The sequence below is a fragment of the Chiroxiphia lanceolata genome, chromosome 5 (genome assembly GCF_009829145.1).
Source record: "Chiroxiphia lanceolata isolate bChiLan1 chromosome 5, bChiLan1.pri, whole genome shotgun sequence".
NCBI lineage: Eukaryota > Metazoa > Chordata > Aves > Passeriformes > Pipridae > Chiroxiphia > Chiroxiphia lanceolata.
Window position 1 is genome coordinate 72,857,632 of NC_045641.1, and position 15,395 is coordinate 72,873,026.

A 15,395-nucleotide genomic window follows, 5' to 3' on the forward strand; every position below is an offset into this window, starting at 1 on the left:
ATGAAAAAAACCAAAACAACCAAACAAACTTACACTGACTCCAGGGTCCATTTTGATGAATATTTTCCTTTCTCAGAGACACTTTCCTTCCTGGTGGGTTGTTCCTGTACTTCAGCAGGGGACTCTGACTGCTCATTTCTGCAGGCAAGAACCAACAGCTCCAGAGCTTTGCCATCAAGCTAAATTCACATTAGCTGGATTTTATAGCCCTGATCATCAAAGAGTTCATTAAACACCAACCAACCCACCCTGCTCACACATCCCTGAGGAGGTTGCTGTTGGACTTACTTTGGTGCAAAGTGCTCCTCTTCATACTCTGCCCAGGAATAGGTGCTGAGGAATCGCTGCAGCGAGGGACGCTTCTCGTTTTGCTTCACCCCTAGTTTACCCCTGGCACATTTTAAACAAATTTGCCTGAATTTCCCCAGGAAATAGCAGGAAATTAGAAATTTAGCAGGCTGCTACTCATTTAGGTAGGCCTTAGACAAATAACTTTCGAAATTAGATGCCTGAAATTACAATTATTGGAAAAAATACCCAAAACCAAACAAAACCACAGATCCATCAATGACTGATACTTAGAGTTTACACTTTAGTTGAGGTATTTTTTTTAAAAAAAAGTTTCCAATGCTTAATAAAAAATAAAATAGATTAAATAAATAAAAAAGAGCAGCTGTAACATTTAGTCCTGAAGGCTCATTTACCTGTTGTAGCACCTAAAACTAATGTGGAAGGCATAGCATAAACATTGTTATACTTTGAGATGCCCCATAAGCTGTTTACTACAGGCATAGTTGGAGTTGAAAAAAAACATTTCACCCTTTTCAAAGACAAGCCCAAAGGAATTTACCAGCTGCTTGATCTCCTGTTGAACCTCTCACTCCGTTCGTCTCCTTCAGGGTCGTGGAGTTGGGCCTGGAGAAGAAATTTGGCACATTTACTGCACTGTCATTCTCACACTTCAGCCCAGCCAGTTTTAAGAAGACCAAGCACCTCCCTACCCCTTTGGGAACCTCCTACTTACCAGTGGCAACCCAATCCCTGCATTCCCAGCACTCCTGGGCACTGTGGCAATGCTAACTCTCCGCAGGGCTGACGATGGCTACACAAATAAGAGGCATTACTGGCTCTTATCAAGGAACCATTGGATTACTCAACTGAGCACATAAAACACCCATCTGTTTTTATACAGACTGTATCATAAAAAATAGGTGTTGATACTTGGCTTGAAGTGACACACAAAGAACCAAATCACAAGTGCAGGCAAAAATCATTCTTTAAAGCATCATTAAGTTTTTAGCACCTGAGTGGGGTTAAAGCTGATTACTCAGCTCCCAGCAAAATAGCAAAACTGAATGTGTCTAAATTCCCCTAATCCTGCTCACAGGAATTCCTATAATCAATTTAAATCACTCTCATCTATTTTTTTTTTTTCATATTTCTGTGCTAAGCCTTTTTTTAACCCCAATGAGAGAACCACAAGTGAACAGTATTTCTTAACCACTGAGAGGCCGACTATGTCATCTCCTATGTGTGACTTAGAAGGTTGGTGGGATGCCTGAAAAGTAGATCCTCATGTTTGATGACATCAACCCATATTTGTGACAGAAAACCACCAAGCCAAGCATGTAGCAGAGCACCAGCACATGACAAAGCAAAGGAAGACACAGGTACACAACACTTAAAAACTTGACATTTCATGTAACGCTGTACCTTAAAGTTAAAAGGACTTGGTAGCTTTTTATTTGTAGCTTCGTCTGTGAAGAGATCAAACATGAGAACAAGCTTACAGGAACACAGTTTCAGCTCTACTTTCAGCTAAAGGTCTGACTTTTTGTAGTGTTTTCATTAATCAAAGAGTGTATGAGAGCACTCTCAGAAAGCAGAAATGAGATCTCAGGAAAAAGCTTTCTAATTCATTAAATAAGTTCTTAATATCCACACATTACACATCCTCTGCAAGCATCAATTTCTGTCACTCTCATCAAAAATATTCTATTATCAAGGCAGTGTCCTGTTACAGGACTATATTTTACAGTCAGAACAGAGTAGCCTGTGATTCAGAAGGCTCCTGCCAGGATTTTACTGTTGTGTGAGACTGCCCTTTTGGTTTTTAAAAAGACACATCCTATTTCTCAGAAGAATTTAATATTTCTCTAGCAAATCCACAAGTGCACAGCACCATGTGAAAATCTGACTGCTCTGCCACCTGCTTAGAGGGGGAAATTAGGCCCCCCTGCTCTTAAGGAGTCTGTAATTCGTGTTCAGAGAAGGGCAGGAAGCATCTGTAGAGAGCAGCCAAAGCTCAGCTACCTAGAAATAGCTCCTGCAAATGCTCCAGTGTGAGCCACCACCCAAATTCACTGCTCACAAGGAATAAGATTATCACCAACACATGCAATGCACTTTTCTGAAAGCCAGAATGTTCCTGTGTACTTGCAGTGGTCCCACACAGACACTCCAAGATCCATCACAGTTTACAAAGTTTAATTTCAGGGAGTTGTTTTTAATACTACCAACAAATTGCTATTTCCCCTTCATCTATGCTTCACCTAAAAGGGTCCCTCTGGCAGGTGCTAGAAAGGGTTTTTTCCAGTTACCTCTGTCTCCCAGGGAACTGAAGGATCTCTCGTTCTGGAGCAGGACCTGTTTCAGCTCCTCGAGTTCCGCGTGTTCTTTCGCGTACATGCGCTTTAGGTTTTCCACATGTTGGATCATTACTTCCACGGCCTTGCTGACCCGGCTCTCCTGACAGGGCAAGGGCAACAGCAGGAGGAAAAGGAAATAACTCTGAGGAAGTGTATCATGTTTAGAAATTTCCCTCCTTCAGCACCTGCTGTCATGTTGTATCACAATGAAGCAGCAGCCTCCCATTTTTGTCCACCCTTTCAAAGTTCCACTACAACCCGTGTCTCAACACATGCCCAGGTTTCATTTCTCCACTGATTACTCTTATCCTAAAATAAATAATGAAGTCTTCAGTTTTCCAAGCTCTTACAACTCCTCCTCATCTCTTTCTCTGATCTGCAGTCTCAGCTGCCACCACGCATTTGCTGGTATTGCCAAGTTGTGTTTTCATGCTGCTCCGTGGCATTACTCACAATTACATCCAGCATTTGAGCAGGTCTTTGCACATTTCCATACATTTAGCTCATTAACTGCCCTTTCCATAAGGCACAGAAACATCATTAGAACTTCAAGACTACTGCTGTCAAATTGCTTTCTCGTGCTTGCTATTATGTATATCCCACTGCTGTAAAAAGTCTTTTTTTATTATGATTTTTGTTTGGTTTTTCTTTTAAATCAGGACCTTATTTCTTTTTGCACTATATATATATATTTATTTTTACACTATATACACCAGATTCCCAAATCCAGTTCTGGAACCAGAAGCCCAGCAAACAGATGTGACCACCCCTTTACATTTAGAAGGTTTTATCTTTGTACAAAATACTTTTACACAGAAATGGTTACCTGATTAATAGCTCCCAACATCTCTGCTCTGCTGGCCACTCGGGCTGCATACTGGCTGAGGAACTGCAAGCTTTTCTGCAGCTTCTTAATGATCTCCTGTGCTTGGTTGTCTTCTTCACACAAAGGAACTAAAGCCTGAGAGGCACATTGGTAAGAAAATAGGTGTGAGTTATCAACAGAGAACAAAGGGTGAACCCAGCTAAGGGCTCTTACGAGTTGTGTTTGGGCCCACACAGGCACAAGATCAGCATCCAACATCTTCAACCAGTGTAACTTGGATACAGAACTTCAGAGGGCAGAGACCTCTGCTTATCTAGCACAAAACCAGCTGAAGACAGGGGTTCAGGTCAGATGCTTGTGCTACAGAAAAATTCCCTGTTGCCTGAGCACACAAACCAGTCAGATGAAGGTTACCCCTCATAACCTCTCATATTTCAACTGCGCTGCTCAAGAACTTCATCCAGATTAGTTTATAATATATCACACACAACCTTAAAAGAGCTGTTTCAAGAGAGGTACTTTCACAGCTGTTCACCCCATCCACCCTACCAGCCTTGGCCAATACTAACCTCCAACATCTTTACAGCATTTGTGATCTCCTTTTTCAAGTTTTCTTCAGCCAAATCTCGGGACCTTTCTTCAAGCTTCACCCTCTTGTCCAAGGTAAACAAGTCACATTTAAAACCTAAAGACAACCTCAGAAATTCAGCCTGTTGGGGGAAAGGAGAAGATTTCAGAATAATCCAAGTGATGCAGAAGCTTTTTAAGTAGACTTGGACACTGACATGACATTTGGGACTGTACCCCAAGAATGAAGTTATAGAAGAGGTACAGAACATGGCCTGCTTTCCCAAAGCAAGCCTTCCCATCTGTAGTGATGGGGGGAACATTCTGCAGCCAGAATAGGTGACATCCTGGCAGCACAGTGTGCCATCTGTGCCTTTTGACATAACTCTCTGAAATCAGCACATTCTGCTTGGGAGGAGGTCACAGCTACGCTCCTTTAAGCTTGCAAACAAATGTTACAATGGTGACTATGTTCATCATATGATTATGTTCAGTTTTACAGATTTCTACCTTTTTCCCATCCCTTGCAAAATTTCCATTAAGCTTGAAAAGGCTGATTTCAGAAGGTAACATATAGAAATACATCCAATTTAAGCTGCTCAGCATCATTCTTTTACTTAGGACAAGATATTAATCACGGCTTCTCTACCAGATCTTTCTGTTGTACACAATACTTAAGGATACAAGCAGTTGAGACTTACCTCCACTTCCTTCTCACTAGGGGATTCACTGTAAGATAAGAAGAAGAATCATGTAACACACTGCAGCTTTAAATTCATGCCTGCAGCTGATCACTCAAAGTCAAAACACTTACGGCTCGTTTTGCTTTGTCTTATCTCCTTTAATGCCACCTGCAGTGGGTGAACTCCCTGACAAGAGACAAAAAAACCCAAAAATCTTTCAGATAAAACTGAAAAAACAGCCTCCCCAAACCAACCTATGAAAGTCTTTCAAGCTTCAACAGAAGCCACTGTGGAAGATTTCCAGTGTTCAGCTCTTGCCAATAAAAGCAACTCAGAGTATTTTGGGTGTGAGACAGCACAGCTCTGCCACTTCTACAAAGCCCCAGAAGTTACTTGTTTAGGTGGCTTCAACTGGCATCTTATTAGCACAGAACTGGTTAATTAAATGTTTTGGCTTCAGGATGTTACATGAGATACTACATCAGTAGCTTTTAGTGAGCTCCAAGGGCAAGAGGTGAGGGGACTAGAAGAGCAGACATGTCTAAGTAAAAACAACATCCTGCTTATCTATATTGGATCTAGCATAGAGATGCTGCTTTACAAATCTTTGGGGAGAACAGATGTGCCAGAACTGTTTCAAACATCCCAACTTCTTTGCAGCTCCTAAGAATTTTTCCCTGCTGTCTAAAGGAACATGGAGCTGGTTACATCAGTATCTGTAGCAATCAGATTTTGCATGACACCACTGTCCTTCTCTGCATTGCTAATCCATTTTGATCTCTAAACTGCAGCTACTACTCCTTAAAACAAAAGCCCCTTATAATATTTGGTGTGGGACAGGCAGCTCTCTGCCCCTCCCTACACAGCTCAGGTGACCAGGATTTGTGCTCCAGTGAGTGATGTGAACGTGTTCAGCAAGAACCTCTTACCTTTCCTGCTGGGAACCACAGCTGGTACTTCCTCACCCCACTCTTTGTTATTTTTCTTTTCTTGGTCTCCCTCCTAAAGGCACAGCAGAATAATTACAGCAAGGGAGAAGCCTCAACACCTCTGGAGGAGGCCTGTCCCCTCAGCCAGAGCAGTTTGGTGTCTCACTGTCACCAGGACTCTTACCAGGTCTTGCTTTAAAACACTTTGAAGTGCAGGTTTGTGTTCCTCCATCACAGGGCAGAATTCCTGTTTGGTGGGTCCTGTGGAAAAACATTCCCAAAAGTCAAATATAATTACAAAGAAATCCCACCAAGCTTCCAACACCCACCATATGAGCCATGGGCCAACAGGGCTAAAAGAAACCACAGTAAATGTCAGTAGAAGCCACTAAGGAGGAGAGGTAGCAGCAAAAAAGCACTATAAAGACATACAGAAAGAAGTGTGATAATTATGTTTGGATTGGAAAAAAATCCCAATAAGCAGTGTTATATGTCTAGAGCTGAGAATATTACTCCTGGTTGTACTTGCTGTAGCTGAAGTTTCAAGGAGTTATAATAATATTTCCTTGGATAAATTAATTTTATTATATTGGGCTTTTGTTATTTGTTGGTTATTGTTTATTATTTTTGGGGGGGGGTTGTTTGGTTTGCTCTTTAAAGAGACAGCTTGTAGTTACTTTTTATTTTGAGTTCTATAGGCACAGAAATATTTTTTAAGAAGTCCCATGCACAAAGCAACAGGACAAATTATGAGTATCTGTAATTCTCTTCTTTCACATTATGGAATATCAGATGATATTAAGAAATAAGCACTGATTCAGCTGCTGTTACTGAGGAGTTTGAGCACAACGAGGTCATGAAATGCACAATTTGCACACAGTTATGGTATTCCAGGTGTCCATAAACTCTGAACCTGGTCTGCCTTCGTACCCAAAAAGTGAACCAGAAGGGTGCTGACAAAGCCAACAAAATAACTCTTTTTCCCAGAAGCTAAGTGGTAACAAACTGGTAAATTCAGTTGATGATGCCAGTTCAAAAGCAACACAAACTTTCAAGTGCCACAATTTAGAAAGGCTTTAAAGCAAGCAAAAATAACCTTGACAGTTACTAGAGATATTTAAAAACAAGAGTATTTAGGAAACTGAAGAAAGTCAGAGTCACACTAGATTTCTTGTGTAGCAGTACCTCTGGTAGCTTTATGAATATCTAGAATTTTGTTTTGTTTTCTGTTTATGTAGTCACACACACAGACAGATTTGAGTTGAAGAAATGGCACAGGGGAAAACAAACAAAAAACAAAAACAAAAAAAACCCCCTCCAGTTTCAGGGGGATGAACATGAAAAAAAACTTCTGCTCAGAATTCTGTCCCTATTAGTATCTGCAGCAGCCAAGCCCTCTAGAAGACATAGTATGGTACTAGCAAAGCCCACAAGTGGAGATTCCTCAATACTAATAGTAGAAACACTTTATTTTCAGGTATGTACAACACTTAAATTGATTCTCAGATTTTAAAGCTGCTGGGACTCTTTCTGATCTGTTCTGCATATCTGTTTCCTCCCTGCCAAAAGCACCTGGGTCACATACGAAGATTAACAGTAGAGGCAAATTAGTAGAAAGAAAACACTTTTAAGTGAGGGGATTGAATTACAGTTCAGGAAGATAACACAAAGAATGAAACAAAACCAAACAGGAAGCCATAAAGTCTTACATTTAGGTAAAGATTAAAAAATGGTTACAAACAAGCACACACAGGTATTTTGTGCTGCTTATTCAGATCAGCTTTTATAAAAATAACTTAAATACACTGTGTACACCTACTCAAGTTTGGGTTTGCTTTTATAGCTTTTAAGTGGAAGAAGCACCACCAGATGTGGTAAGAATAATTCTTCTGGGTGTCTATGGCTATAGCAAAAGACAGATTCATACACAAAGGCCTCTATCCTCATCTCTCCTCTTGATCCAGCCCAGCTTCTTGCACACTGAGCAACAGTTTTGTAAGAGAGGAAAAAGTGTTATTTGGTCTAATGGTGGAACTAAACTCTCTAAAAACCATGAAAACACTCTCTCCCCTCCCAAAATGACCTGGGGTTTAGTACCAAAGCAATGCTTTGCCAGCTAAGCAACCATCAAGATTTCACTAAGCTGTTTCATGTTTACTTGCAGTGCTGCAGCCCACCAGCCTCCTGTAAACACGTGAAGCCTCATTCCCACTCAGAGTTTCAGGGAGGGCTGAGAGGCACTTGCAGGTGACAATATTTGCAAAAAAACCAGAAATTCACAAGTTGTTGTTCTTACTCAGCTTCCTCACTTCAAAAGGTGTGCTGGAAGCAAACCACTGGGTGAGTGCCAGGGCAGTGCAGCAGTTACTGTACCTGACACAGGACCAGCTGGATCCTTATTGCTGTTTGTTGCTGCAGGAGCTGGCACATTGTCCTCTCCCTCACGTAAGCCCTGGGGTGATTTTTCCTCCATAATAAGGCAGCCTACGGTACCAGGCAGAAGACACAGCCCTTACATCTCAGTAAATGCACAGACTTCAGCATATCCAAGACTTGCAGCGCAAACCTTTGCCCCTCAGCCCCAGGTTAAGGACTCACCCGTCACCGGTGCCGTGCTTTCCACCGAGGACGCAAGAACGTCTCGGGCTGAAGTGAGGTGGTCACTGCCAAAGCAAAACTCTTTCAGATACTCATGCACATTATACAATCTCCATAAAGGTTTTTAAATTTTGCACAGGACCTAACCTGGATGGGATCACACTGGCTGGTAGCGTTGCCTCTGCACAGTCAAGCTTCAGGGAGAGAGAGAAGGGTTAGTGTCAGGGAGAGGGTTGCCATGCTAGTATCAAATTTCTGTGTCAAAGCTTCAATAATTGCCCCAGCTGGGCCTAAATTATTTCAGCAGTGAAGACTAGATGGGAAATGCCCATAGATCCACCTTCTAAAGCCACCCATAGATACAGTGAGTAGTGTAGCAGATTACTAGCAGTGATCACTACATTTCTTCAGAACTCTTATCTCAGGAATATTGTACTTAGAGATTGTATTTTGGTTCCTGACTTCATGGTTTGCTTCTTATGCACGTTTTCAAATGTCCAAGGCACATGTTACTGCACCTCTGTTCCACCCTAGTGTTGTGTATCAAGACATATCAATCTTGAAGGTCTTGACCTCAAACCCTACAAGTGAGGTTCACAGAGCTTCACTTGGTTATGGGTACCAGACTCATCTAGGTAAATAAAAGTTTTAATAGTAACAGCATGACCAAGTTCAGAACACAGAAAACTTGCATGTTGCGTTGTACATTTTAGTATTTCTCTTTAAATGACTCCAGTTTTACAGTATTAAATACATAAAAGTTATCCAGCCCCTTCAGAGGGCCCTGGGCCTCCTCCTCAGTGTGCAAACAGCAAAAAGCAGTTAAATGTGGGTACATAGTTTTTCCTCATGTTCCTTTAAGCTGCTCCCATGTGGTTCTGGACTCGAGTCTTATCACATCACAGACAAAACCAATATCCTGTTCGGTCTTTTAATGTATCGAGGGAGGCACTGTAGGGGTACTATCCCTCTTCTTCATTTTATCCTGGATAATTCCAGCTTGTTAAAAACTCCACATTGTTAAAATGATTTGTCTTACAGATGAAAATACAGGGTGAAACTGAGGTTTAAAGGTTTGAGCTGGTAATGAGTTGTGATGAACTGCACCCACTGTTGAAGGAGTGTTGAATACATTTAAAAATAAAAAAAAAATAAACAACCCAAAACCTCTCTCCAAGCAGAGAAGGTGTGAGGCCAGGCCAGACCCCCGTACAGCAAGTCCAAAAGCACTGTTGAATTGTGTGTGGGGAGCCAACCGAAAAGCCATGTTTTGGTATCATTCCTCCCTCCTAAAACATCCTAATAGGGCCCAGGAAACCCAGCAAAGTAGAACAGGAGTCGTCCAGGTCCCTGGTCACTTCTGAGAGCAATCAACTACTCCCAGCATCAGTAAGTGCCTTCTCTCCCCTCCTCACTCCCCCACCATCAGAGCCTTGCCCCAGCCAGATGGATGCTTCCTCTAATGCAAATTCAGGCTATTTTTATTATTATTTGAATGCTCTCTCAAGCTGAAGGAAGTACAGCACTGCATTTGCTTTGCTGGTGCCATTAGGTCTGCAGCAGAGCCAGGGAAGGAGGAGGTGGAAAAGAAAACAAAAGAAATCTAAAGGGTCTTTAAAACTTATACACAGCACCCAAACAAACAGAAAGCCCCTTGCATCATCTGGAAGTGACTAAACCAATTCATTACTCTACATGCCTTCTCCCTCACCAGTTAATCACATGGTCCATGGTTTCTGTTTGCAAGGGAAGAAAATCCTCAATTCAGTTTTTAAAAATACTATTAGGATTGTGTATTCCCATGGATTACACTTAAAGGAAAAAAAAAAAAAACAACAAGAAAAGCCCACATTTTAGATTTTCCAGTAAAATCTGTTGGCCCAGGGCATTAGAAAATGGCTCTTCCTACTCATAAAAAGACTGTGTCAGAGAAGATCCTGCAGAACATTCCTAACGTACTTCCCCCCCTTCCATTCCTTCAATTAACATAGTAATCCAAGGATTCTCTATAATAGCAGACAAATTCTGGCCACAGTCTTTTATAACCCTTTCCAAACAATTATTAACATTTGGAAGACCTGGTTTTCAGACTGTGATACAACTTCCACATTTGTAAATCAAAACAAGTATAAAAAGCCCAAGCCCAAGCACTCCTTTATTAAATAGCCCTCAACCTCCTACGATGATGATGCTTCCACATAAATAATTTGAGTTACTTATATGCTGAAAGACTTGATCTGCTCAAATACATCTGCAATGGCAGTGTAATAAAATTCCAAAGAAAACTAGGGAGACTTTTCCTATTAAACAAGGATACACAAATTTTGCTGCATGCCAGTTTTTAGAACAGATACTGAGCAGAGCCCATTTGCCTTCTTTTTGGGACAAGCTTTAACCTTTTTAATTTTCCTCCTTTAGAATATTTACACAGAAAGTTTGTATTAAAAAATGATACCAAGAATGGAAAAGTGACATTTCTGAGCCCAGCTGGAATTACAGAAAGCTCCAGAGCAATGAAGCATGGGTGTTTTAAACACCTTTGCAAGGCTGTGGCTTTCCAGAAGGACTGGCTAAAGCAAGAACCCTTGAGATTATCCTCTTTAAGGTGACTTAAGCAGTAGCAGCATAAGCTGGGAGTTCTTCATCTGCTCTACCCCAAGCAAGCAGTGTGCTGAAACCACAGGCAGTGCCCATCACTCTTACTTTCTACCCTCACTATACTTTCTGCTTTGATTTGCTGCTACAACTGGACCAAAGACTATTATTTAAGGTTATTTAGGTTATAAAGGTTATTCAGTCCCACAGGTTATCTCCAGGTTAACAGAAACCACCGACCAGTATTCTTCCATCATCACCATCATCACTGGAGTCTGTAAAGCTCTTTGCAAAGCTCTGTGTGGCAGAGCTGAGGTCTGGATTTCAACAGTGAGCATTGTGGCACAACTGGGTGTGCTGAGCTGCAGCTCATCTTGCTGTTGCCACGAGAAAACTGACTGACAGCTCAAGCTGTAGAGGCAGAATTAGAGCCAGCACAAAGGCATAGCTGAGTACATCAGCTGAAGGAAAGCTTTCATACAGCAAAGATGGTATTTCTCTGCTGTTACATGGTGGCCGTGGGAGAAAGTGCAAAGAAAGGCAGCATTTCCCAACTAAAGCACCCTGTGGCTCCTTGCAGGTGGATAAAAAGAGAGAAAGCACTCAGGCTTCCCTGGCATAACCAAGTATTACTGCAAAACCAGCACTGTCTCAAGTCGTGAAACCACATTTAAAATACACCTCAGCTAAAAGAACGACCCAGTTGCACGTAAATATCAAGGCATTCAGATTTATAACCATGGTATTCCAGAAGTGTGCCCAAAAGGAGGGAATACCCCACACAGCACCTTGCTGGCATCAGCCAACTCCATTCACCTTGCAGCAGTGCTGATTTACAGCTGATCAGCCTAGACCTGGGCCTGAGTAAGGCACTAAAATGCCTGAACCTGTTCAAAACCACATCCAGGGCATCAGAGACAGCACTTACCTCAGTAAGTGAAGAGTCCATCATTGTAATGGAAACAGGAAGGTCTGCATCAGTGTAGTCACCAGCAGAGCATATTTTCCACCTGGCAACACACACTTTATTTGCATCTTGCCCAAACAACAGTGAGATGTGTTGCCCATTTTCCTTAAGCACATAACAACTGAAGGTACCACTATCTGTATCGTCAGTCAGCTGATCTCTCAGAGAAAGACAAATTCATCACCAACATCAATCCCTCCTCCCCCGAACAGCAAGAACCACCACCAGCTCTTTTCCCAGCCTCCTCCACACTGCAAAATTCTACAGAAAACCAGTGGCAAAAGCTTCAAGAGCTGCTGAGTCTTTTGCTGCAGACTGCCTGCCTCTGCACCTCCAGGAACATCCTTATCTTTTAAAATATTCACTGCAATTCCCTTCAGCTTTCAAAATCTTAAGCAGTTCAACACCTATTTTAAAGATCTAAGGAGGCACCTTGGTAAGCAAAGACCACAGAATTCCTGCTCTAAACTCTGCAAATAAACAAAAAAGTGACTCCTCAAAGGCACCTAATGGAAGCACCAATTGTGAGCTACACATGGAAAATAGACCAGAATGCCTAAATCGTGCCTCAGTTCTCCAGTATTAAATGGAAACACCATCACTGTATTTGACTGACTGCCAACATTTCCAGAAAAGAGTTTCCATATTTGTGGATAGAAGTCAAGTGTTACCCCATGTCACCATTTGCTGATCACTGGATGTCCAGTATTTCTCGTAAGGGAGGTTCTGATGTTGAATCCAGCACATCCCATGGACTCCTCCACCTTTCCCCCCAAAGAGGTTATTCTGCCATCTTACCTGCAGGCCTCTGATGTCACATCTGATGTGGACACATGTCCCAGGTCACCCCTTCCAAAGGTGCAGCTGCCAGAGCTCTGCCTGCAAGGCCGGTCCCAGCTGTGCCCGGGGGAGTTATTTGGGCAGGAGGTTTCCAAGCTCAGAGCATCTAAAGACAGACAAGAGCAAAGAGAGGTGGTTGTTGGCAAAGTTAGCCAAAAACTGAGACATAACTAAATCTAAGTCTAAAATAACCAAGAAGCAGAAAACCCAAAGAGATTTATAATAAGGTGACTTCCACCTTGGTATGAAGGTGTTACGTGTTTTGTAGATGGAGAGTCTGCAGCACCTGGGGATGGGCACTTTCCACCAGTCAGGTTTTAGAAACTTCCACACTTGACAGCTTTGTGGTAGTGAATTGGTTTGTGTGGTAGAGAGGACCAGGGAATAAATGATTTTTTTTTAATATATCAGTACTTGATTGGTGCAAGCTGAGAAAACCTGCCTTATTTGCTGGATCATGATATTATAGGAAGCTGCAAGAAAACTCCCAGCTGGCTCACTGGAACAGCCCTTTCAGAGCAGCAGAATGTTCTTATAAGGAGCACTTGTAGTAAAGCAAGATCTTCTTCCATTTCCCTCAGTACAGCCTAGAATTAAATTTGAGCATTTATAGGCTGTTAGTCTGTTGTTATTATACCTGTTTAGGTTAGTTATATGAGAGAAGTTCCTCCCTGTGAGGGTGGTGAGGCCCTGGCACAGGTTGCCCAGAGAAGCTGTGGCTGCCCCTGGATCCCTGGAAGTGTCCAATGCCAGGTTGGATGGGGCTCTGAGCAACCTGGTCTAGTGGAAGGTGTCCCTGCCCATGGCAGGGGGTTGGAACTGGATGATCTTTATGGTCCTTTCCAACCCAAGCCATTCTATTTTCTATAATTCTATGATTTTTTTCTCAGTAGTTGTGTTACCTGTTGAAGTTTTTAAAACAGCACTGGCCTCAACTCAGCAGCAAAGGAGCAGAACATCACTTGCTCTCTCAATGGGAATGGGAAGAACATGGCTCAAGCCCTCTTGCTCTATGTTGGCAAGCATCTTGTCAGGAATATACCTGGATGTATGATTTATATTGAGAGTTCCTTAAGCTTTTGGGGACTCCTGTCAGAGTGACAGCCAGCCAGCCACCTTTTCAAGCACTACAAACATGGTTCAGCCTCCTGGATCACACGCAGGAATAAGTTAAAACTCACAATAGATTTTCCACACTTTACCAGCATATTTATCACTAATGATACTGTTCTATCAACTCTGCAGGTACTTCAGGAGAGAGATAGAAAAATGGTCAGCACCACCAGGTCTTACCTAGCAGAGGGGAACTGTGCCAGGACAAAAGATCTGAGGGTCCTTCACTCCACGGCCTTTTAGAGCAATAGAGCTGCTAATTGAAAAATAAAAAGTGCTGCTGTACAACCACACTGAATTTATAAAGCCACCAACTTCCCCCCCCATCTGCATAATGTAATACCAACAACTACAAATTCATTATCTGTTGCCTTTTTTTTGTCTAGAAAAGTTCACATCCTCAACAGGCACAACAGGTACAGGAAGAGGGAGAATAATCTTTCCACTTGCAAGAAATATGCATGGAATATACCTTTGTATACATTTAAACACATGCAAGCATATGTACACATACATGGATCTCAAATTATTCTTATGGAATGTTTAACTCAGTGAAGTTTCCGGCAAACGAAGTTATTTATTTCCCTCAGGTCATGAAGAAAAAAGCCCAAACACTTTAAGAGGCTCAGCAATGGTCATAGAAAGCACACTTACCTTCCCTTTTATAGGTTCAGCTGAGGTGGGCAGCAGACCATAGGTAGATTCTAACTCTGCACAGCACTGTTGCAGGAGAGAAATAGTTTAAGGCAGGCAGATGCAGAAGGAAAAAGAAAAAAAAAAAAAGAGGTAAAAAAAGGAGAAGAGAACACTGCTACTGATTCTGAGCAAAAAGCAACTTTATCTTTCAAGCTGAACTATTTTCAGCTATCAGTTACAAAACTGCAACTGCAAAACTCTGCAGTTGTTTCTCCCTTGCTACTTTCAGCCTTTAATTCTGCAGACCTTCATACACAAATACAAGTTTTATTCACAGGCAGCTGGCCCAGAGTTTTGATCCCACTCCTCTGATGCTCTTGTTACAGCCTAGGAGCCACTTCAGGATCTTCTGTTTGCCATTATAAATACCTTGTTATTCTGTGTTAAACCCAGATTGTTCAGACCCTGAGCTATAGCATTCCTTACTAAAGTCTTTCCACAATGTCTCCCCCTCCGCCCCCTTCCAAAGTTGAAGCAAGTAATTTTATTCAAAGCAAAGCACTCCAGAGTTATGTAATTTCCAACATATTTCCACAGAGGGCCACAAAGGTAATAACTGTTTCACTATCCCAGTGCCCTGGATATTGAAAAAAAAGATCTTACAGGACAAGATTTTAAACGTTTGTTTTCAAGTCTGTCTGCAGAAGAGAGGACTGATTTGGGGGGGAAAAAAAAAAATAAATCACATCAACTCATTAGTGAAGAACAAAACCATTTGATGTGATCACCAACAATTGTTCACCAACACCACACCTGTAAGTCCCAACCCATTTTTCCCAGAAGGTTGAATAAGGAAAATAGCAACGTGCAGATTGGTATGTGCAATTTGCTGCATCTATATGCTACAAAAGGAGAAACCTGATGCTGCCAAATTATTTGCTGCTCATCCCAGCTGTGGTTGTCCTTCCACCAGAGCACCTCCTGGGCAAACCT

General features: G+C 42.0%; 1 protein-coding gene across 1 annotated transcript in view; it reads right to left on the reverse strand.

Annotated features, from left to right (window-relative positions):
- Positions 1-15,395, reverse strand: part of LRMP (lymphoid restricted membrane protein) — a 37,214-nt gene that overhangs the window by 1,642 nt on the left and 20,177 nt on the right. Inside the window, exons 20-38 of the mRNA XM_032687193.1 lie at positions 14,421-14,486; positions 13,979-14,022; positions 12,612-12,821; positions 11,775-11,856; positions 8,399-8,445; positions 8,252-8,316; positions 8,027-8,137; positions 5,838-5,914; positions 5,654-5,726; positions 4,856-4,910; positions 4,743-4,770; positions 4,044-4,184; positions 3,475-3,609; positions 2,601-2,748; positions 1,714-1,757; positions 1,025-1,102; positions 851-915; positions 289-390; positions 34-138 (exon numbers count right to left, since the gene is read on the reverse strand). Of these exons, the coding sequence (XP_032543084.1) occupies positions 34-138; positions 289-390; positions 851-915; positions 1,025-1,102; positions 1,714-1,757; positions 2,601-2,748; positions 3,475-3,609; positions 4,044-4,184; positions 4,743-4,770; positions 4,856-4,910; positions 5,654-5,726; positions 5,838-5,914; positions 8,027-8,137; positions 8,252-8,316; positions 8,399-8,445; positions 11,775-11,856; positions 12,612-12,821; positions 13,979-14,022; positions 14,421-14,486 (1,676 nt within the window). The remainder of the gene's footprint in view (positions 1-33; positions 139-288; positions 391-850; positions 916-1,024; positions 1,103-1,713; positions 1,758-2,600; positions 2,749-3,474; positions 3,610-4,043; positions 4,185-4,742; positions 4,771-4,855; positions 4,911-5,653; positions 5,727-5,837; positions 5,915-8,026; positions 8,138-8,251; positions 8,317-8,398; positions 8,446-11,774; positions 11,857-12,611; positions 12,822-13,978; positions 14,023-14,420; positions 14,487-15,395) is intronic.